The following is a 25,455-nucleotide window of genomic DNA, read 5'->3' as shown; positions in this document are numbered from 1 at the left end:
TTTCTATAATGTTGTCAAAAAAACAAAATTACCAGTAAAAATAAAAATATATGTTGACTTTGTTTCATAATATTTACGAAACTTATATAAAACTTATTTATTTTTAAAATTTTCTTGTTTGAGTTGCTTACAAAATAAAAAAAAAAAACGACAATCTATTAATATCTACAATGATCTCTATTCAGTATATTCAAAATGGCAAACCAGAGTCCTTTTAGTTTTGTGACCTGCTACCCATCACTTCTCAAACTTGAGTCAATATTTTGAGACTAATGCTAGAGACTGTTTATAGTGCCCATATACGAGCACACAAGTGCGTTCGATCGGTATGAATTCGTTTGCCCATACACGACACACAAATCCATTTTGCGTCCGTTCTTCACAGAGTTAACATGTGCGACAGGCAAGCGGAACATTTCTTGGAATTTATTTCTAATGTAGCATTTTTATCTATTTCATGGAATTTCGTTAATAAGTTATTCCAACTTTTATTTTTCTTACACTATGTATGTATATACATATATGAGCGCTTAGGCAAAAAGCGAAAACTTTGAAGCGTGATTTCTCAGTTTTTCATTTTTACGATTATTCTTAATTGGCGGGCAGGATAGAAAAAAAAACTAAACGTCGTATGGAATTAGGGCAAAGTTTATTATCATTGACATAAAATTATCTTATATTTAAATTAAAAAAAAATATTAAGAAAAGTCAAGTTTTAACATATTTTTAAACAGCATAAAGTAAAATTCTTTTGATCAAAAGCCACTACTTATTAAATTTTTAAATTTTAAACTTTTTTTGGAATTTTTTTAGTTTAACTAGAAGATAAATTAATAAAAAATATGAATCTCTTTGAATTTTTTGTTTCCGATTTGCGAGATGCATCGGGTAATTGCTTCCCAAAGGCAGAATATCAAAGATTTCGTATCCAAAAAATTTGTGAAAGATGTTCAAATATATAACTATGAAGCCTAGAAATTTCGCTTGAATCAATAATTTGTTTCCCTCCCAAAAAAATCCTCAAAAAAATCGATTTTTGAAGCCTCGAAAGCAGGCTCTCCCCTTAACTCTTGCCATTGTTCGCGATCTTCACTGTTCGGCGACACGAGAGAAATGAGATTTTGTGCGCCGACAACGCCATACACGATAAACATGTTCGCGCACCGATCGTAAAAAATCAAACATTTTCGCGAACATGGATCGGTACGCGAACATGCCCATACACGATAAACCGCAAGCGCACACATACCGATCGAACGCACTTGTGTGCTCGTGTATGGGCGCTTTTAGTGAATAGTAACTAGTCACAAAGACTTAACCTCAAAATGTCTAAAATAGTGACAACAGACTGCTTACAGAATGCCGCTATAAATTTTCTATAACATTATCAAAAAGGATAATTACCAAACAAAATAAAAAAAATGCTGCCACTGTTTCAGAATATTTATGAAATTTATGTGAATTTGATATATGATCACACAAACTAATTGTTAAATTTGATCAAAAGTGTCGTATGCTGTAAGTAACTTCATAATAAATACTGCCCTAGTAATAGAAAACGCTTAAAGTTCAAGAAAAATTTATTTGAAGTTAATATTATTATAGATTGATATACATATGTAGTAATATATCATCCATGAATATAATTCCCTATTCATATTACCGACAATTGAATGCATTTGCTTGCAAAACTATGTGATCAGCTGTGTAATCTTGATTGTAAAATTGCCCGACGGCTTGAATGAAAGGATTGATTTAAACACGGCGTCAAGCTCAAATACTTAAAGAGTGGTAATAATAGAAGTGTTCGAATTTTGCAACTTAAAAGTAAAGTATTGAATATGTAACGTCACGGTAAAATACACCAAATCTCGCTATGCGTCTCTGATTTAGCGTCATCTGTTAGCCAGCAGGGAAATTTATCATATTATAGCAGCTGAATTAAACACTATAAACTGTCAGAATGTCAAAAATCTAACAAACTAATAAAATAATAATTAAAAAAATATCAAGAAAATGAAAGTAGCAGAAAGTAGTATGAAAAAAGAAGATTAATGTGGAGTGCGAGAGTTGTAGCGAAAAAACATGCCAAAAATATAAATATGGAGCTATATTTATGAGTTAAAATCCGTCTATCCGTTCGCTGTTCCAGCAGGCGATAACCTGAGTTTATATAACAGCCCTATTCTGAAAAAACCTCTCAACTGAGTTGAGAGGAAAAATTTGAGAGATATTTTGTGAGGCATATTTTGTGAGGCTATTCTTGCTCAAACCTCATAAGAAAAAAGCTTGAAAAAGTCACCACGTGAGGTAAAAAGCTTTTAGCTGTCAAACAGCTGTTTTAAGAAAAATAAGCAAACAAAAAAGTACACAACAATGGATAATCAGCATATGTATTTTGCTAATTTTAAATAATATATATACAATAATTTAATATATTCCTAGGCGAAGAATAACGGAAAGGACAACTCAGGAGCAGCTGCAACATTAGATGCTACGTTAGTTTGGAATTTCGCATTGAAATGATGTTTATTGGAATTGTGTTGAAGTGTGTTAATAATAAAATTTTACTAGAATTTTAGGTGAATGTGCCGAAGCAGCGACGCACCTTTTGCAAGAAGTGCAAGTGCCACAAGCCACACAAGGTGGCACAATACAAAAAGTCGAAGAAGCGTAAAGGTGCTCAGGGCAGACGTCGTTGCGACAGAAAACAACAAGGTTTCGGTGGTCAAACCAAGCCAAATCAAGCCTTCAGAAAGAAGGTACGAATTTGCAAGCGATATGCTGCTATTTATTTGCATATTTGTAGAACTAAATTGCCGTTGAATCGAAAAAAGATACTATAAGGCTCTTTGGTGGGATAGATCTATGCAATTTTATTGTTGAATGCTGAAAACTTTACTAACTGCAATTGTACGCTGCTGTCAGTTGCTCAGTTGGAACATTCATACAAAATTATACATTTGTACAATTGTATATATATTTTTTAGGGTATTTATACCTTTTACTAATAATTATTTATTTTCGAATTTCAGGCTAAGACCACCAAAAAGATTGTGTTGAGTATGGAGTGCACCGAATGCAAGTACCGCAAGCAGACACCACTGAAGCGTTGCAAACATTTCGAGTTGGGAGGTGACAAAAAGAGGAAGGGACAGATGATTCAGTTCTAAATCACTCGCCCCCTATTCCAAGTCACCATCTGCTTTTTTGTTTCGCGTTTCGCTGTTTTTTACCAATGTAAAACTTGGGTATGGAATACTCTGTGGAAAAGCATTTTTAACAAGTTATTTGTGAAAAAATATAATTTAAAACAATGTTTTTTAGTTAAACATTGAATTAAAAGATAAATCAAACAAAGTTACAGTTCGTCTTTTATTTTACTTAAGTTATTTTTATGTATTTTTTTATACATTTTTCATAATATCACATAAATGGTGGATGCAAGCAGTTCGTCCAAAGATTTCACGTTTGCTTTGTCCTACCGTTTCGACAATCGGTATTCGTGTATTTTCAAAATACGCATTTAAACCGCACTCATTCTGTTACACCATCTGCTTGATCCCTGATATAGGCCATAAAACGGATATAATCATTCAATAACAAAATTCTCAATTTTTTAAAAAATGTAAAATATTGATTTAAAACAAAACAAACACAGATGTTTTCTATTATGATGGCTGCTTTCACACGTCACAGATATTTGTGATAATAGTGAGCATTTGAGCTTTTGAATTTTCGCCAGAATAAGGTAACCCTCACTATAGTGAGAAACATCACTGTAGTTGGTGACTTTTGTGAGGGCATGAGAATAGGGCTGTAAGTTTCCTGGCCCCTAAATTTGATAGTAAGCGTGTAAGCGACTTGTTATCGTTCATTTTTGCATACGTTATGTGCTGAACATATAGAGAGCCAAACGACATGACTGCACAACAGTGAACTGTAAATCGCGTCGTGAAGCTTAAACATTTGTAAGAAGGCAGCATCATAACAATGGCCGGCTGTACAGAAAACAACAAAACTATCCATTTTGTATGTACACAATTTCGTTGTTGCCCTTACTAATACTGTTAGCTTTAATGAAATTTTAATATTTTGTTTAAGGTGAAATTGTTTATGCAAAAAATAAGTAAATTGGTAAATCTATTTGTATTAAGCTATCAATTGTTATTACAAATGGCTTAATAAAATTAGCGAAAGCCACAACTGAGAGCCTGAGTTACATATATATACAACAATTAAGTTTCTCTTTCCCATTACCTTTGCTCTCCTCTCCTCTCTTCTGTCGTCGGCAATTTTAGAACAGTGGTCGGCATGAGAGGATCTGTCACTGTGTTGGTGAGCACGAAAAAAAAGTAGCCCAGTGAGAAATTGGAATTAAAATTAAGCAAATTCTATTAGCAAAATTATAAAATAAATTATTGTTCAATAAAATTTGAAAATTAAATATAAATATTAAATCATACTAATATTATAAATGCGAATATAAGTTTATTTGTTACGCTTTCACGCAAAAAGTACTTAACCGATCATCATGAAACTTTGTACATGTACTCTTGAAGGTATTAGAAGTAGGGTACTTTATAATAAAAAAAAAATTTACGAAAGATAAAAAAATTGTTTGTCAAAAAATCGTAAAATTTAGCTACTTCAACGCCATCTAGCATTACAGTAATGAAGTTTCAACCCTGAATACTGTAATACCGTTCCACTGTATTACCGGCGGTGACGACAATATCTAATTCAATTGAATTTAGTTTCAACTGTTTCTAATTTTTCTATATTTATTGTTATTTTCTTCTGTCGTTACATGCAGTATACAACTATTCAAATTTTTGAGGTAATCCGTAATTTTTGTGGTTAGCTGTCACTTTATTATTTTATATCCTACTCGCTGATGTTAATTCTTACTCTGCTTTTCTTTGAAAATGCCTCGGAAGCGGAAATCAGGTCTATCTAAAACTTCATCGCGGGCCCGTGCCGCAAAATTTGCACGAAATCAAGAAACTTCGGCTCACGCAGAGGTGAGAAGATAACAACAAGCAGAGCGACAAAAAGTTTTGAGAGCAGCTGAAACACCTCTTCAGGCACGAGTTCGTTTAGAAAGACAAGCTGCACTGCAGACAACTAGAAGAGCGATAGAAACACCGGAACAATCGCAGGCGAGAAGAATTCATAATGCAGACATGCAGTCCACGCGCCGCCAAAATTTCATGCGTAATGATTGGGCTGTGTTTAATGGTACTGAGTTTCAATATGATCCTTCAATTGAATATCATAATCATCCATTGATTGTTATTGGCTCAATGAATAAAAAATGTCAGTACTGCGATGCTTTTAAATGGAAAGATGAAACTGCTGGAATGTGCTGTTCCGGTGGTAAAGTTTCACTTCCATTACTTGGTGAACCAAAAAACCTTTGAATACTTTATTATTAAATGTTACAGATGAGACAAAACAATTTCTAAGTGATTTCCGTCAAACCCTCCCAATGATTCAGAGAGGGACACCAGCAGATGCAATTCAAGCGTGCATTAAATCATAAAGCTTATGGTCGAAAGTTGAAAAACTCCGCCAGAAAACGAATATGAGAGTGCATCTTCATAATGACGTGTATTCAGGACTTTACGCAGAAATGTTGTTGAAAATTGATGATGGTTGTTTAGATGCTGACGCTGAAGGCTACATATTACTGTCAAGAGAATTTTGTAATTTAGTAGAAAGTGATGTGGATCTCATTGCTAATGTTTTTCTGGAATTGCAACAAAATTTGTGTATTGATCAGTGGTTGTGTGCAAGAGCAATATTAGCACCAAGAAATTAAATTGTTAATAGGATCAACATTGACATTTTAAAAGAGGTTCAAGGAGAATCGAAGGAATATTTGTCAATGGATACAATTATAGATACGAAATTAAGTACTTCACATCCTGTGGAGTTTTTAAATTAACTTGAACTATCGGGTGTACCGCCAAATAAACTTCAATTGAAACTAAATGTACCAATAACGCTTATGCGAAATCTAGATGCTCTAGGCTATGTAATGGAACAAAGCTTCGGATAACAAAATTGGGACAGAACATACTTGGTGCTACTATTTTAACAGGTGTCGGTAAGGGAAATAGTGTTATAATACTTCGGATACCAATTATTACCACTGACATTCCATTCCAATTTAAAAGGGTTCAGTTTCCCGCCAAGCTTAGCTTTGCTGTCACTATAAACAAGGCACAAGGACAAACATTACAGGTAGCAGGAGTGCATTTAGTAAACCCATGCTTCTCTCAGGGTCAACTATATGTAGCCTGTTCACGTGTATCTAATGCCCGTAATTTAACCATATTTGCACCCGACGGGAAATTTATAACATTGTCTACATAAATATCCTGGATTAATACTTTATTTATATTTATACTCTCGCAACAAAGTTGCTAAGGAGAGTATTATAGTTTTGTCCACATAACGGTTGTTTGTAAGTCCTAAAACTAAAAGAGTCAGATATAGGGTTATATATACCAAAGTGATCAGGGTGACGAGTACAGTTGAAATCCGGATGTCTGTCTGTCCGTCCGTCTGTCCGTCCGTCCGCCCGTGCAAGCTGTAACTTGACTAAAAATTGAGATATCATGATGAAACTTGGTACACGAATTTCTTGGCTCCGTAAGAAGGTTAAGTTCGAAGATGGGCAAAATCGGCCCACTGCCACGCCCACAAAATGGCGGAAACCGAAAACCTATAAAGTGTCATAACTAAGCCATAAATAAAGATATTAAAGTGAATTTTGGCACAAAGGATCGCATTAGGGAGGGGAATATTTGGACGTAATTTTTTTTTAAGTGGGGGTGGCCCCGCCCCTTACTAAGTTTATCTCAGAAACTACTATAGCTATGTCAACCAAACTCTACAGAGTTGTTTCCTTCAGGCATTTCCATATACAGTTCAAAATGGAAGAAATCGGATAATAACCACGCCCACCTCCCATACAAAGGTTATGTTGAAAATCACTAAAAGTGCGTTAACCGACTAACAAAAAACGTCAGAAACAATAAATTTTACGGAAGAAATTGCAGAAGAAAGCTGCACCCAGGCTTTTTTAAAAATTGAAAATGGGCGTGGCCTCGCCCACTTATGGACCAAAAACCATATCTCAGGAACTACTAGACCGATTTCAATGAAATTCGGTATATAATATTTTCTTAACATCTGATGCCTTCTCTCTATAATACGAGTATATACATTAGGAACCAATGATGATAGCGGAAAAAAACTTTACACAAATACGGTATTTGAAAAATATGTAAATGACGTATAATGAAATCTCGATTATCACTTTATCATGCGAGAGTATAAAATGTTCGGTGACACCCGAACTTAGCCCTTCCTTACTTGTTAATTTTATTTTTTTAAATTGTTAGAATTCAGAATTATTTATTTTTGTTACGGTGAAATATATTTTAACATTTGTTGTTGCATTTCAATACGCATATTTTAAGGTGTTAAAACTTCATTGTCATCTCAGCCAAGCAATAACATTTAGTTATCATATTGACTCATTTCTATTATTATACCCTTACCCTTTATCTCTCATATTTATTTAATGGCTCCACTGCGGGCGAAGCCGCGGGTAAAAAGCTAGTATTCAATAAAACTAAAAGCTATATATAAATAAACGATTATTCAAATCTCGGAGCACATAATAAAGAGATAAATAAGAATTCTGCAGCTTCTCGAAATGAAGGGAATAATTTGTATATATAAATATGGCTGAAACTAACTGTTTAATGTTATATCTTTAATACATTTATCTATATCAATCCTTTTATGACAATTTCTTATTAAAATAATATTTTTTAAATGGGTTGAAGAAATTTTATTGTGTTGATTGGAACAATTAAATTTTAAATCTGAAAAAATTTAGGTTTTCATTAATACATTCACTGTAATCCAATAAACCAATCAGATATTTTTTGCAAAAAAATATTTTTTTTTCTTCAAAAAGACATTTTCGTTCTTTTTCATCTAAATATCTAATATTATAATGAAAATTAACAAAATGTGTTTTAAGGATATATTCCCTATTATCTTTAAAAGACTTGGAACATAAAAGGCATTGCATGGCACCAAAGGCACTTAGAATCATAAAATATTTCTCGCAGGGCATATTTGGTTTTGCGCTATAGTTTTGCGCAGGAATAATGGGATGCCCAACTTATTCCAGTGTGAGAGCGCCTCAAAATAAGCGTTTTTTATAACATTTTCCATTATGGCCAGATCGAAGAAAATAACAATTTTTGGGCATTTATTAACCCAATACCCAACATTTAGTACGAATATAAATTACTAAACAGTGGTTATTTATTATATGGAGAAACTATTTAAATCTTTTTAAAGAATATTATAACAACTGACCTCTGTCCTTTCAATACCCAATAATAGGATTTAAGGTTGTTAGCTCTCAATCATTAAAAGTTTTTAATAATTTTCAATTGAAAATAATACTATGATGTTTCAAATTACAAAACATTTCATCAAATACCTTTAAATTTCACAAATTTATTTAATTTTCATTGTTTTGCATTTTTGATAAGAGGTCTTGAACGATGCAACAAATCCCTCCGTTTATATATTTTTTTGGTAAGATTTCAATCTGGCCATCGGGCGTTTCCAATTGCTAAACGTCAAAACCTCCCCAATCCAGTCAACTGTCAAAGTTTAGGTGGTTTTGACGTTTAGCAATTGTTCTCTCACTTCCAGTGAGAGAGGAGTTGGGCATCCCATTATTCCTGGTTTTGCGTGATGTTAATTCGTTGCTGGTTCGACAACGACTGAACGATAGAGCGTAAGCGTACCTGTGAAGTTAGTTTGCACAATTGTCATGGATAAGATGATACGAAACTCGCGCATTGGCTCTCATTTTTCTCTCAAACGTTCCCTGATTGTTGGACAGCGAAGGAGATCAGGGAATTTTGATCAGCTGATTTCAGAAAAGGCGGGATGCCAGAAGTAAACCCCTATAATTACCTAACGAAATTAGTGTGAAATGAAATTTCATTAAACTGTACGAACATATTTTGGCAAAATAAATGTTTATGTAAATTAATTAATGTTTTTGCATTTTAGCATTTACATATATATGTATGCATTTTCAAAGTGGTTAATTTAGTGTTTTGTATAATTTTTTTAAATACCCAATCTAATATTCTTCAGCAGTGGTATCATTGGCAAATGTTATAAAAAATGCGAGTTTTGACAGCTCTCTCTCGAATCAAAGAGTCTCGTATCATATTATCCAGAGATAAAGAGATCCCCAACTCTCCTGTCACTGGAAATGTGAGAGCCGCTCACCTACCGAACTTTGACAGTTGACTGGATTGGGTAGGTTTTGATGTTTTGCAATTGGAATGACTGGAACGGCGAGATTGAAATTATACCAAAAATATATATGAACGGAGAAATTTGTTGCCGCCGTTCAAAATCGTTAATAAAAATTTAAAACAATGAAAATCAAAGAAAATACGAAATTTAAACATGTTTCATGAAACGTTTTGTAATTTGATGCATAATAGAATTCATTTTCTATTACAAATGATTAAAAACATTCATTAATTGACAACTAACAGGCTAAATTCACCTTATTAAGTATTGAAAGATCGAAAGTCAGTTGTTTTAATATAGCATGAAATCATAAAAAAGGATTTAAGTGGTTTCGCCATATATTAAAAGTCCAATATATAATAATTTGCAATCGTAATAAAACGTTGGGTGTTTTAATTTAAATGCCCAAAAATTCTTATTTCGTTCGATCTGGCCACAATGGAAAATGTTATAAAAAACGCTTATTTTGAGGCGCTCTCACACTGGAATAAGTTGGGCATCCCATTATTCCTGATATTATCCATGCAATTTTGCTAAGAAATGCCGATCACTAAAACGACTCTCTATTCTCTCTATTTAATTGTATTTTATTTAACAACAAAAACATAATTTGGCATACTCTCGCTACTCTATTTTAAATCATCATGCCGTTATTGAATATTTGCATTCTTTCTTACATTTAAGGTTTATTAGAGATAAGTAAATTTTATAGTATTTAGTCTTAAGATCTCCTTGAAAATGTAAAGAGGTAAAGCTACTTAAAACGTGTATTTAATTATACAACTCATACACCGTCGAACTGTCATCGTAACCGGTTGCTTTTCGCTCTGTGCTTATTGAGTTTGTTAAAACGGTATAACGGTTTGTTCTGCGTTTATATTACGCTCGTGCTTTGTTTGTGAATTAATTTTTTATCGTTTTATATCTTTTCAATCACTTAATTTCTTAATTTGTTAAACTAAAATTCGCGTTTACTATGGCCCCTGGGGCCACCAAATTAGGGGATAATAGGTTTTCCCTATTATCTCCAATAATGAAAAAGAAAAGAAAAAAACCAAATCCGATCCCGTTAGACCAATTTCCAGAATTACCAGTCTCAAACACGGATGATCCAAAATTTTTGGTCATGTCATCGCTGGACGACAACAAGCCACTTAATTCGTTATCATGCTTCGCTACGTATAAAGGTATTCAAGCAATCAGTAAGGAAGTAAGTAAAGTTACTGAGCTACGTGATGGTAGCCTACTGCTCTTTGTAAATAACAACAAAACAGCTAGCAAATTTCTTTCTGCAAAAATTTTACCTGGCGGAGGTCATATCAATGTCAAGCTTCATAATACTTTGAATACGGTTAAAGGCACCATATACGCCCCATTCCTGAATAACTTATCAGAAGAAGATATTGTTGATGGTCTTAAGGAGCAGGGTGTTTCTGCTGTACATAAGTTTTCACGAATTTCTGACGGCTCCCGTAATCCTACGGGTGTAGTTTTATTAACTTTTGATAAATACAAACTTCCTGAAAGAATTGATGTTGCCTGGAGGAACCTCACTGTCCGTCCGTATTACCCTAATCCTATGCGTTGTAAGCAATGTCAATTAATTGGCCACACAGCAAAATACTGCCGTAATTCACCTTCTTGTGTCTCATGCAACCTCCCTTCCGATCATACCCCACCTACTGAATGTAAGAGAATAATGTGTGCAAATTGCTCGGGCGACCACCCGGCATCATCTAATACTTGCCCTAAATATCAACAATCCAAAGAAATATTAAAAATTAAAACTATTTATAAATGTAGTATGCGTGAAGCTGTTACCAAGTATAAAATTCAATTTTCTCATACAACTTCTAATGCAAACTCTTTTGCCTCTATAGCTAAAATTTCTAACAATACTAATCAAATCAATAATGAAACAACACCTAATAACAAATCCAACAATCCTACCAAAACTAATCTAACAACAACTACAGACATCAATTCATCTAAACAATCCCTTCCAACCCATCCTACCTCCTCTTCTGTCACTTCTCCTTCCCCTCTCTTTTCCCCTTTATCCATCTCTGACTCTCCTCTCAATATCCTTTCCTCCTGTCCTATCACACCCTCCCCCACCCTCTCCTGCTCGCAAGATCCTCTTGCATTACCCAATTTTCCTTCTTACAATGAAGACATTTAGTTTAAATAAAATATTCGTAGCTTAACTTTTTTCTTTTATAAGTTTACATATGATATGATTACACTTCTTCAATGGAACATTAACGGTTATGTTAATAATTATATTAACTTAGAGTTACTTATGGGATCGTACAATCCATCTATTATCCTGTTGAATGAAACTCACCTATCTTATAATGCCTCAGCTTTTACCCCTAGGGCTTATGTGGGATATTTTATTAATCTCCCACATAACACCACCAACAAGCAGGGAGTTGCCATCCTAGTTAAAAGAAATCTACCTCACGTATTACTTCCCATACCCCTTTCAATTTTTTCTTCTGTAGCTATTGAGATCCTCGCCCCCTATAAAATTTCAATCATCTGTGCTTATTCCCCTCCTGATCAATCATTTTCTACTACTGAATTTTTAAATCTTATTCCTTCCGGTTCAAATCCTTTTATCTTGTGTGGTGACTTCAATGCTTGGAGTCCCCTTTGGGGCTCTGCTTCGGCTAACTCCAAGGGACGTAGCATTGAGGATGCCTTACTAAGATCCAACTGCATTGTTTTAAATGATGGTTCCCCCACCCATTTTTCCACTCACTCTACCTTCACTAATATTGATCTTTCCATATGTTCTGCCTCCCTCTTCTCAAAAATATCCTGGTGTTGTATTGATGATCTCCATGGCAGTAATCATTTTCCCATCCTTTCCAAAATATCTACTTCTCGCCCTCATTCATTTTTTAAGCCCAGGATTCGGTTTAAAACTGATTCGGCTGATTGGGATAGGTTTGAAGAAGCCTGTTTTTCGCATTCACGTTATTTCCCCTTTTCTTCCAATATAAATCAAGAGGCTTCTAGAATCCAAAAAATTATACGTTCTGCTTCTAACTATTCTTTTTCCCTTTCTTCTTCTAAACCAGTCAAGCTTGCTCCTCTTTGGTGGAATAATGAGCTTTCTGCACTAAGAAATCTGAAACAGATCGCATGGCATCAATTTAAACGTTTACGTTCTAGTGCAAACTTAATAGCTTACAAAAAATCCAATGCACTTTTTCGCCATAAAGCTAAGGCTGCTAAGGTTCATTGTTTCCAAGAATTTACGAATAATATCACTTCTTCTTCGGATTCTAGAAAAATCTGGACTGATATGAAAAGACTGGCTGGTTTATCACCTTCTTCTCCTATCACTTATTTAAATACTCCTCGGGGCACTCTACTATATCCCAAAGATATAGCCTTAGAGTTTGCCACCCACTTTTCCAATATTTCTTTGGACTCCAATTTCTCTTCTGATTTTTCCTCTAGTAAACTTTCTTCTCTTTGCTCTCCTTACCTTCCTCCTTCCACCTTATCTCAATCAGCTGAATATTTAGATGCCGATATATCTGAACTTGATTTTAATTTAGCCCTCTCGTCAGTCAAGGGCAAAACTCCTGGCATTGATAAAATCTCTTACCTTATCATCAAGCACCTTCCTCCATTCCTTATATCCCGTCTAGTCAAACTTTACAATAGTATTTTTCTCAGTGGCAACTACCCTGTCCTCTGGAAGACTAGCGCGATTATTCCTATTTTAAAGCCTGGTAAACCTCCTGGTGTGGTCAGCAGTTATCGTCCCATTTCCCTTCTTCCTTGCCTTGGTAAATTGATTGAAAAGATTATTGCTACTAGACTCGCCTGGTATGCTCAATCTAATAATCTCATTTCGCACAACCAAGTTGCGTTCAAGAGAGGGCAGGGTACGTTGGATGCTCTCCTGCACCTTGATCACTTTATCTCTGATACTCTGTCCCACAAAAATCATGTTTCTATTCTTTCTTTAGATTTCCTAAAAGCATTTGACAGGATTGGGATTCATGTAGTGTTAAGACAGCTTAGTAGGTGGAGAGTGGGTTCTCGTATTTTTAACTTTGTCAAATCTTTCCTATCCAACCGTAAATTAAGTGTTATCATATCCAATGTTTCATCCTCTGTTCTACCATTAGATAATGGTACCCCACAAGGGTCACCGCTCTCGGTGATCCTATTTACTATTGCATTTGATGAAATCAGTACCATTCTATCAGATTTTGTTACTATCCGGCATCAGATTTATGCTGATGATTTAATTTTATTCTCAAAAACTTCAAATTTGACTTCAGTAACAATTACTTTCTCTGAAATTTTATTGCGTCTTTCTCGTTGGTCCTCTACTTCAGGCACATCAATATCTTTTCCTAAATCGAAACTTTTTCATATTTGTAAAAAACATCAATGTACTATCCCAACGCTCACATTTGATAATACAAACATTTTGTGTACAGATAGTATTAAGTTCCTTGGTATTGTATTAGACTCTAAGTATACATTTAAGAAACATTGTCAGTATATAAGAAAAAGACTTTTTGTTAATTTAAATATTATTAAATACCTCTCATGTAAGCGCTCACTCATCGGCTCGGCTTTACTGGTCAACGTCACTAAAGCCCTCATCTCATCTGTAATTAATTATGGCTTGGAAATTTATGGACATCATTCTAAGAATCATCTAAAGATGCTTGCTGCGCCCTATCATTCTTCAGTTCGTTGTTCTCTTCGAGTGTTTCCAACATCGCCAATTAAAAACATACTGACGGAAGCTGGCCTACCTTCTCTAAAAGATGCAGTGGAAGATAGCTTAAATAACCTTTATTCAAAACTCATACTCAGCACGAACTTTACTATAAAAAAGGACTTTCAATCATCACTTTGCAGAAAGAGGTCTCCTAAAATACCGTCTTCTATTTTTAAAATTGCTTTGTTTGCTAAAACCAATGAGTTGCCGCTTAAAATATTGCTGCCTTGCAGTAAATATATTCCACCGTGGAAAGTAAATGAATCTTCTTTCATTAGTGATCTTACTTTTCTTCGCAAATCCATCACTCCAAGCACTGTGTATAAATCTCGATTTTTGGAATTATCTGCGCACTTCAAATCTTTTGGTTGGCAGTTTATATATACTGATGGCTCCAAATCGTCGCATACATCTTTTGCTGTAGTTGATGATAACCAACAAAGAATATCGTATGGTTTATTATTTCCATTTTGTTCAATTTTTACCGCTGAAGCTACGGGTATTCTCAAAGCTGTCCAGTATGCCCAACAAAACCTTGGTAAATTCATCATCTGTACAGATAGTCTATCGTGTTTTCAAGCTTTAAAAAACCGCAGTAACTACAATGACGTCATTATTGGCATTAGATCGCTGTTGTTTTCGTTAGCACATAGACTAAAAATAATGTGGATACCCGGTCACTCTGGAATCATTGGAAATACTTTTGCGGACTCGGTGGCTAAGGAGGTGTGCATCACTCCAACAACTACATCTGCCTTGTTTGTTAAGAGTGATATAAAACGGCTTATTATTCAACAAAGATATTATTCAACAAAGATCCACTAAATTGGCGCTTGATTGGATGAATTACAGACACCACTACTCTAGAATAAATTCAAATCGTATCAAACCATCCTTTCCGTCATCGCTTTCATCTAATTATATCATTCCATATATCAGACTTCGCATTGGCCACTCCATTATCACACACGCTCACATACTAAATGGAACTCAGATCAACCAATGCCCATTTTGTGATTCAGATTTAAATCTATTGCATCTTCTGCAACATTGTCCAGCACTTCAAACTCATAGACTGTCAAACTTCAATAATACTGATCCAATAATTTTATTGATGGATCCCTCAAGCAACAACATTTCGAAAATCTACAACTTTTTGAAAGACAGCGACCTTCTTCGACGCATATAACATAACCAGTCGGCCGATAGCCCATGATGCTAGTGCTGCGTATTTTCTTAAGTTTGTATAATAATTGTATTATTATGTAAGCTTTTATAAAATAAAAAAAAAAAAAATAAAATTATACAACTGGCGCAGTCGAACAAAAAAAATAATAAAATTGTTGTAATAAATAAAAGAGAAGGAACCAAATATAAAATACATAATATATACACTGGTGCAAGATAAGAGAACGTAATGATTTATTTTAGAAACTATTTTCCAAATTGTGTGTATGTAAGTTAAGAATATATTAGTATAAACAGTTAATTGGAATGAGGGGCAAGCAATGTTTCCGCTAGGATAGAATTTATAGAATACTAACTGTCAAACGCATTGCTATTGCCATTGCCAAATCTGTATGTGGGCATTTGCTATCATAATATAATCATTTGCGCAAAGGCGTAGGGTAGGTAGGTTCGAGCTGATGTAGCGCATGCTTTGGGCTCTTTAAAAATTTATTTTATCATTTGCGAAATGCCGTCGGGTAGGTAGTTGATGCGTTTTGAGCTCTTGAACTCCTTAACTCTTTTATGTGGAAAATAAAAAAAAGGATAAAGATCCTTTTTTTCACAAATGTATTTCTGGGAAAAATAAGAAGTAAAATTTTTTGACTACTATATAATAATTGTGGCATAACTTTTATATACCAATTAAAATAATAAATTTAAAATGAGCAATAATATTTTCATTTATGCTTGTATAAGTTTATTAAATTTAAGACTTCGCTCATTCCAAACCCAATTTGCATAATTTTCTGTAAATTAACAATATTAAACTAAATATTAATTTTTTGAAAAAATGTTATTTTGAAAATGTACTTTATTTTTATAATATAACACAACCGTCTTAATACTCGCTCTTCTAATTTGCATATTACCGAAATGAAAATGCCGTCGGCATATGTGCAAATGGGATATGTTTCCTGTTCGAAATTTTCATAGAAATGAAAACTCCGCTGTCAAACTGCTGAAATAACAGCTTATAGCTTACGATATATGGCAAACTAGTTAGTATTCTATATCTAGTAAGCAATGAGCAATGTGGAGTCTCCACAGGCAATAGGCACGGCAATACAGGTAGTATTCTATAAATTCTATCCTGTCGAGATGCCCCGTTAAGGATGCACACAGAGTGCATGAGTTCAGGGGACATGGTGAATATCAGGAATAATGGGTTGTTAAACTTATTCCAGTGTGAGAGCGCCTCAAAATTAGCGTTTTTTATAACATTTTCCATTATGGCCAGATTGAACAAAATTACAATTTTTGGACATTTAAATTAACCCAACATTTAGTGTGTATAAAAATTACTATATAGTGGTTATTTATTATATGGAGAAACTATTTAAATCTTTTTAAAGAATATTATAACAACTGACTTTTGTCCTTTCAATGCCCAATAATAGGATTTAAGCTTGTTAGCTCTCAATCATTAAATGTTTTTAATAATTTTCCATTGAAAATATTACCATGATGCTTCAAATTACAAAACTTTTCATCAAATACCTTTAAATTTCACAAATTTATTTAATTTTCATTATTTTACATATTTTATAAGTGGTCTTGAACGATGCAACAAATCCCTCCGTTTATATATTTTTTTCGTAAGATTTCAATCTGGCCATTGCTCGTTTCCAATTGCTAAACGTCAAAACCTCCTGAACTCGATCAACTGTCAAAGTTTAGGTGGTTTTGACGTTTAGCAATTGTTCTCTCACTTCCAGTGAGAGAGGAGTTAAACATCTCTTTATCTCTGGTGAATATGCTCTCTCCTTGTTCTTAAGAGAAGTGAATACCAGGAATAAAGGGATGTTAAACTTATTCCAGTGTGAGAGCGCCTCAAAATTAGCGTTTTTTATAACATTTTCCATTATGGCCAGATTGAACAAAATAACAATTTTTGGACATTTATCAACCCAATACCCAACATTTAGTACGAATAAAAATTACTAAATATTGGTTATTTATTATATGGAGAAACTATTTAAATCTTTTTAAAGAATATTATTACAACTGACTTTTGTCCTTTCAATACCCAATAAGCTTGTTAGCTCTCAATAATTAAATGTTTTTAATCATTTTCCATTGAAAATAAAACTATGATGCTTCAAATTACAAAACGTTTCATCAAATATCTTTAAATTTCACATATTTATTTAATTTTCTTTGTTTTATATTTTTTATAAGTGGTCTTGAACGATGCAACAAATCCCTCCGTTTACACATTTTTTTGGTAAGATTTCAATCTGGCCATCGCTCCTTTCCAATTGATAAACGTCAAAACCTACTGAACTCGATTAGCTGTCAAAGTTCAGTAGGTTTTGACGTTTAGCAATTGTTTTCTCACTTCCAGTGAGAGAGGAGTTGGACATCACTTTATCTCTGGTGAATACTGTTAGCCAGGAATAATGGGATGCCCAACTCTCCTGCCACTGGAAATGGGAGAGCCGCTCACCTACCGAACTTTGACAGTTGACTGGATTGGGTAGGTTTTGACGTTTTGCAATTGGAATGACTGGAACGGCCAGATTGAAATTATACCAAAAATATATGTGAACGGAGAAATTTGTTGCCGCCGTTCAAGATCGTTAATAAAAATTTAAAACAATAAAAATCAAAGAAAATGCGAAATTTAAACATATTTCATGAAACGTTTTGTAATTTGATGCATAATAGAAATCGTTTTCTATTACAAATGATTAAAAACATTTATTAATTGAGAACTAACAGGCTTAATTCACCTTATTAAGTATTGAAAGATCGAAAGTCGGTTGTTTTAATTTATCATAAAATCATAAAAAAGGATTTAAGTGGTTTCGCCATATATTAAAAGTCCAATATATAATAATTTGCAATCGTAATAAACGTTGTGCGTTTTAATTTAAATGCCCAAAAATTCTTATTTTGTTCGATGTGGCCACAATGGAAAATGTTATAAAAAACGCTTATTTTGAGGCGCTCTCACACTGGAATAAGTTGGGCATCCCATTATTCCTGCCAGAGATAAAGAGATGTTTAACTCCTCTCTCACTGGAAGTGAGAGTGCAATTGCTAAACGTCAAAACCTACTGAACTTTGACAGCTAATCGAGTTCAGTAGGTTTTGACGTTTATCAATTGGAAACGAGCGATGGCCAGATTGAAATCTTACCAAAAAAATGTGTAAACGGAGGGATTTGTTGCATCATTCAAGACCACTTATAAAAAATGTAAAACAATGAAAATTAAATTAATTTGTGAAATTTAAAGATATTTGATGAAACGTTTTGTAATTTGAAGCATCATAGTTTTATTTTCAATGGAAAATTATTAAAAACATTTAATGATTGATAGCTAACAAGCTTAAATCCTATTATTGGGTATTGAAAGAGCAAAAGTCAGTTGTTATAATATTCTTTAAAAAGATTTAAATAGTTTCCCATACAATAAATAACCACTATTTAGTAATTTTTTTTCGTACAAAAGTTGGGTATTGGGTTGATAAATGCCAAAAAATTGTTATTTTGTTCAATCTGGCCATAATGGAAAATGTTATAAAAAACGCTAATTTTGAGGCGCTCTCACGCTGGAATAAGTTTAACATCCCTTTATTCCTGATTCCTGCTGTTAGCCCTGACATACATTAATCCGATGGCATCTGAATATATTCTCCGCAGAATACTTTGGTGGATACTATAAGTTATTGTTAAGCTTATTTTTAAAATCATACGAAAGATTTGAATTTGGTATAACTAAACCATTGGAATTTAGCCCCTTAAATACAGAAAAAATAATACTACGCACACTCTTAAATAATAATGATGCAAATTTATCTTTTGAATTTTATTGTTTTTAGTAGAAAAGTAAATAGTTTAAGAGAGGCTTACAGCTTATTAGAAAGAGAGGGCCCGACTCCTATTAATAGAATTGGAAATGGTATGAGTAGTTATATAAATCACTCTTTTGCAAATAACAGTAACAAATATCAACAGCATTCTAATAGACAACAACAATTAAGTAAAAGTAATTAAGATTTCCAGCAAAATAACAGATTTAGACAAAATAACAATTTTAGACAAAGTAACAGTCATTCAAACCAGTTTAGATCCCAAAATTTTAATCAATTTCAACGATATAATAGCACAAATTTTAGAAGAGATGTAGTTGATCCGATGGATACAGATTATGTAAAAGTCGGCAAGATTCCGATTACTTTGGCGGAGTGGTAAAAAAACCGAATTTCCGTATAAATGGGGTATGTGCGGATAGGGGAGCTTCTCCAGCTTTTTTTCTTTAAAATATTCACGATTAAAAGTTCAAAAATTTGCGCTAATAACACATGGTATTTCTCTATGTTTCACTAAATTTTTTCACGTTTTTCACTCTGTATATTTAAATATACACTCTTAACATTGAAATAAGTTCACATTTCACTTTTATTGTGGTATATTTTACCTAAATTTATTAATTTAAAAATCACTTAGCACACTCAACGTTGAAAAGGTTAGATTGTTTACAATTATGAGGAAAACAAGCCTTGCCACATCTTAAACAGCAAATATGTAGGATTTTTAACAATTTTTCTTTGTTTGCTTTTTCGCGTTATTCTTTTTTCTATATTAACCATAAAAAAAACTTATTCTACATATGTATGTATATGTATAATATGTGATTTATGTGACTGAAGTACTTTCGCGTAGTACTCCTTTCTGCGTTGGCCCTTCGGCCGCGCTTTAAAAATAACCCTGGTCGAGCGAATACTTCTGAAGTACTTTCGCATAGTACTCCTTTCTGAGTTGGCGGCCCTCGGCCGCGCTTTAAAAAAATAACCCTGGTCGAGCGAATACCCGGGGTGACTGAAGTACTTTCACATAGTACTCCTTTCTGCGTTAAAATAAAAAAAAAACATATTGAGTTTCGTTATAAAGTGGATATATTTTTTGGTTACCTTGCACTGATATTGAAACAAAATTTGAGGTTTCGTTATAAATTATTATTTTGTTATTTGTTATTTTGGTTATTATATCTGTCAGCGCTTTCCATTTATTTTTGATAATACGTTTTTTTGTATATTAGGTGACAATATATATAATATTATTATATAATATTACTATATAATATTACTTATTTTTTTATTAAATTAAATAAAGAACATATCCACATGAATGGATAGAGGAATTTTTGGGAAAAAAGGCATTTCAGCGAATTTCCTTATTATCACATGGCAGCGCTCCATTTCGTCGAAATTTTTAGCACACACATGATGTTCACTACGAGTGTAAAATGTAATTTTTAAAATAAAGATTTCTTCTGTAAAAATACTGTTAAAAGTGTAAAATGTGGATTTATTTAAAAGTTTATAGTTTAATTTAATTAATTTGAAATGAAAAATGTGAGTAAAGTGTGTTTAATGTGGTAAAATAGCTTGTTGAAATGTTCGAATTTTGGAAATTTTTGAACTTTAAGGTCGAATATCTCGTAAACTAAGCGTTTGCGGTACCTATAACCAGGTATATTTTTTAATCAGGAGGACTTCCTCTTTCCAACGGTACCGCCAAAGAAATCGGAATTGTGCCTAAAAGTCGATGAGACACCAATGAATGAAGTGTCAAATTTTCATATGAGGGCCTCAAAGGAACACTTCCAATGGTAGAATTAAAGATAAAAGGTGATACAATTTTATGTTTAATAGATACTGGATCATCTACTTCACTTCTTAACGAAAATAGTTTACCTTCTTATAAAAGAATTCCATTAAAAATTCCATTGAAATTTAAATCCCTTAATAGCGAAAATAAATTTCGAAATAATGATTGAACTACCAAAAGAAATTCATAAAATTGCAATAATGTCGTGGAAATTGACTAATTTTAAAGGTAAAAAAAGATGCACCAATTAGATAGTATCAGTTTGGATGAAAGACTTAGAAAACAATTATGTATATTAAAACTTAAATTGTGAGGAAAGAAATCAGTTAAAAAGTAGATTACATGAATATTAAGAAGTACAGCCCTATTCTCATGCCCTCACAAAAGTCACCAACCTCACTACAGTGATGTTTCTCACTATAGTGAGGGTTACCTTATTCTGGCGAAAATTCAAAAGCTCAAATGCTCACTATTATCACAAATATCTGTGACGTGTGAAAGCAGCCATCATAATACAAAACATCTGGGTTTGTTTTGTTTTACATCAATATTTGACATTTTTTAAAAAATATTTGAGTGTTATTAATGTTATGTTATAGCATGGAGGAACTGTTCTTTGTGTATGCGACAATTGTTGAGGAGGGGGAATCGGGGGGTAGGAGGAAAATTTTGAAGGGTTTACGAGACAAAAGCGATCCTTTTACTATGCAAGACACAACAATTATAAATACATTTCGATTCCCAAAATCGCTATGTAAAGTACTTATAGGTGAATTGGTGCCGCATGATGTGCAGAAGTCGAGTATATCTTTTGATCTGCGTTTCCTGGCGTGTTTGTATTTTTACGGGCGTGGCTCTTACCAAAAATTCGTTGGTAATAGTTATATGCTCTCTATGAGCCAGTCCTCTGTGTCTTAATTATGGATGTTAAGGGCAGTGAAATTTATTTCCCTTCAAGCGCGCAGGATGTTTCAGATACAAAGAAGACGCAAGATAAATAAATAAAAATAAATATAAATAAATAAATAAATTTTCTCTTAAAGATGTTGCATGAAATTTGGGATCAAGGGCACAATCGGCGCAATCGATTGTACCCATATTGGGATTGTTTCACCCTCAAGCACAGACGCATACATATCTTTATTATCCATTTGTGTTTTTGTTTGTTTATTTTTATTAAAACAGCTGTTTGACAGCAAAAAGCTTTTTACCTCACGTGGTGACTTTTTTAAGCTTTTTTCTTATGAGGTTTGAGCAAGAATAGCCTCACAAAATATGCCTCACAAGAAATCTCTCAAATTTTTCCTCTCAACTCAGTTGAGAGGTTTTTTCAGAATAGGGCTGTTAATGTATACTGAGGTCAACACTTAACAAATACAAACATAATACAGCATGAAATAAAAACAGTTACTGATAGACCCACTTATTCAAAAATATAAAGCCACAATACATGAACAAGAAGTAAATAAAATATATGCTAAGACAAGGTATTATAAAAGAAAACAATTCCTCTTATAACAGTCCCATCTGGGTCGTCCCTAAAAAGACAGACATTAGTGGAGAAAAGAAGTGGAGACTTGTTTTGGATTATCAAGAGTTAAACGATATTACAACGGACGATAGATTCCCGATTTCGAATTGTTTGTAGTAGCACTGTTTGAGTAGGTGCCCACTTCACTTTGTCGTTGACACACTTACCACTTTCACAAATTGCAATAAAACACACGATTGAGGTATATAAAAGTAATTTCAATGCTGATTTGATATTTTATTAATTTCGATTTTCCAATGGCTTTACAACAGAGGATGTTGAGTGTGATGTGAAAAATACTTCGGAACTATTAATACAAGTTTGTCTTAATTTAAACCAAAAGGCGCGAGGACCACAGCGGCGATGCGTTAGCTTCGATTACAGATCAAAACGAGACTGATCTTAAACTTTTTAGTTGACCCTTTTCACCAGTGTGGTATGTGTTTGCGTCCTCTCGCGTGTGGGTAGTGTTGATGTGTGGGTTCTGTGGAATGTAGGTTCTGTGTGTGTGGCGTATTGGTGGTGGTGGTGTATTCGTGTAGTGGCATTAAGGGGGAGCGGCTTATCTCATTTAGCCATCCCGGCCCCCTCAGGCGAATATTCAGCCTAGCAATCTTTGTAGTTGCTGGAGAGTTGCCACTACGTTGCTGGGTCCAGTAGCAGGGCGATGCTGTGGCGCTTTTGGACGACGCTTGGTTGGTGCAACGTGGTGCGAACGCCATTGATGGGGCGCAGGCCGGGCTGCAGTAGTTCGGCGTCGTACCGTCCGGTTTCCTTTCGTTGATCTTCCCGTGCTTGGGGCAGCTGGCCGACCTACATCGCGCCGTGGGGTCCTGTGCAGCAGCGTGTGATGTGGTCTGCCACACGTGTGGCATAAATCGGAAGAAGCACACTCCTGCGTCCCATGCGTGTGCGACAGGCAGTTGAGGCAGTGCTCATGTGCCTGGGCAACACGCTGGCGTTGTGTCGGCCCACAATGCTGGAGTCAATGTTTCCGGCGACATAGCGGGCATCGGATGCGACGCGGCTCGACTAGAGCGGATGGCGTTGATGGAGCTTCTCGTGAGACACTACCAGAAGCGGCAGTCGATACAGTCGCATTGGTTGGGCGAGGTGGAGGAGTAGGCCCAGTACGTGCCCCGTTGGTTGCCGACCGAACAGTTGGTGTTGGGATTGTAGGCATGTCCACGTTCATCTTGATCTCTGTAAGAAATTGTATTTGAATATACATGGTAGTATATAAATAGAATGTGTGATTGTGCCACGTTATGTGGCATGACTGGGTCGTCGCATTGACCGACCATTTTTTGTAATTTTTATTGTTATTGTTAACGGTTGGTTGCGGTTGCGATTTTATTGATTTATTTTGGTTGGTAGAAAGCATAATTTAACCAGCGGTCTGGTGAGTATTCCGCTTTGAGTACGGAGATCAACGACGCGGATGTGACCGTCTGAGCCATAATGGAGCTTTTCTATACGGCCAAGTCGCCACTCGGTAGGTGGGAGACAATCGTCGTTAATAAGTACACAATCTCCAAGCTTTGGCACATTTTCGGATGTTTTCCATCGATACCTCTTGTGGGGGTCCTTTAAATAGTCTTCTTTCCATCTACGACTGAAATTATGATGGAGAATTTCAATTCTCTCCCATCGATTTAACAAGGATAGCGACTCCACGCCTGGCTCAGGTGTGGCCAGAATAGGTGCTCCTTTGAGAAAGTGCCCTGGTGTTAGGGCTGTGAGATCTGAGGGATCTTGCGAGAGTGTTGTTAGTGGCCGTGAACGGCTTCAATGCGAATTAATAGAGTTGTAAATTCTTCGTAATTTAATTTGTAGTTTCCAGCTACCTTTTTTAAGTGGGATTTGAAGCTTTTTACAGCTGATTCCCATAAACCACCCATATGAGGAGCTCTTGGGGGGATGAATTGCCAATTAATGCCTTGGGGGCGTACTTTTGTACAACCTCAGGGGAGACTTGTTTAATAAAGTCCACAAACTGTTTTTCTGTGGCTCTTTGAGCTCCGATAAAGGTTTTTCCATTGTCGCTCATAAGTTTGGACGGAAAACCGCGTCGTCCGACGAAGCGAGCAAATGCCGCGAGAAAAGCTTCTTTTGTCAGATTAGTACATAGCTCGAGGTGCACTGCTTTTGTCGTAAAACAGACAAAGACAGCCACGTAGCTTTTCATTAGGGTAGGAGACCTTAGCATGGACGCCTTTATCTGAAAAGGCCCAGCAAAATCAACACCTGTGATAGTGAAAGGCAGAGCAAAGTTGCAGCGTTCCGGTGGAAGTGCTGCCATAATCTGCGTCCTCATCTTCTGTTTATGCATAGTGCAGATCTTGCACATGAAAATGCATTTTTTTATTTGAGGCTTGGCTAGATGAGTTAGCTCTCCCCTCTATACAGCCGACACTGAACAACCACACGACAACCACACGACAACACACCACACTAACGCGATCCACAAATGAAGACACCACACATGCAGACATTCCACATGAAGACACCACACACTACTACACACGAATATACCACACATGCAAACATCACACCACAACTCTACACTATCAAACCATCAAAAGCGACCGCTCCAGAGGACGATCGGCCCTTCTTTTCGTTGATCTCGGACCGAACGAACGTACAGTGTAGTACAGTGGCAGTGAATAAAAGACAATAAAATCGAAAAAAAAACCAAAGGAAAAAAAAAACCCCAAACGTACTGTGTTTTGCTTTTAATTAGTTGTGGGTGAAAAGGCTGTGTTTTTTTATAAAATTCTATTTTTACATAATTTGTGCGGAAAGACCTAGCGCCGAGGTAAGTGGTGGCTAAAAACAACGACTTAAATATTAGTCCTTCGAGCCATAGTGAAAAGCACTATGGAAAAAAAAAAAATTATTGGCGAAAACAAAAAATTGTGCAGTGACACATAAGTGCAT

At 34.8% G+C, this 25,455-nt stretch overlaps 1 protein-coding gene across 1 annotated transcript; it reads left to right on the top strand.

Annotated features, from left to right (window-relative positions):
* The first annotated feature begins 2,016 nt into the window (after positions 1–2,016).
* Positions 2,017–3,364, top strand: LOC126764717 (60S ribosomal protein L44-like). Its single transcript, XM_050482370.1, has 3 exons — positions 2,017–2,022; positions 2,583–2,762; positions 3,036–3,364. Exons 1-3 carry the CDS (start codon positions 2,017–2,019, stop codon positions 3,171–3,173), a joined length of 324 nt encoding a protein of 107 aa, XP_050338327.1. The 3' UTR covers positions 3,174–3,364.
* The last annotated feature ends 22,091 nt before the right edge of the window (positions 3,365–25,455 follow it).

This window comes from Bactrocera neohumeralis, unplaced genomic scaffold, assembly GCF_024586455.1.
Source record: "Bactrocera neohumeralis isolate Rockhampton unplaced genomic scaffold, APGP_CSIRO_Bneo_wtdbg2-racon-allhic-juicebox.fasta_v2 cluster09, whole genome shotgun sequence".
In the NCBI taxonomy this organism is placed as follows: Eukaryota; Metazoa; Arthropoda; class Insecta; order Diptera; family Tephritidae; genus Bactrocera; species Bactrocera neohumeralis.
This window is presented reverse-complemented; position numbering and strand designations above follow the sequence as displayed.

Bases quoted from the DNA above. Each gene is read 5' to 3' on its own strand.
- LOC126764717 (XM_050482370.1), top strand. The intron at 2,763-3,035 runs GTACGAATTTGC...TTCGAATTTCAG, and splicing joins ATCAAGCCTTCAGAAAGAAG to GCTAAGACCACCAAAAAGAT.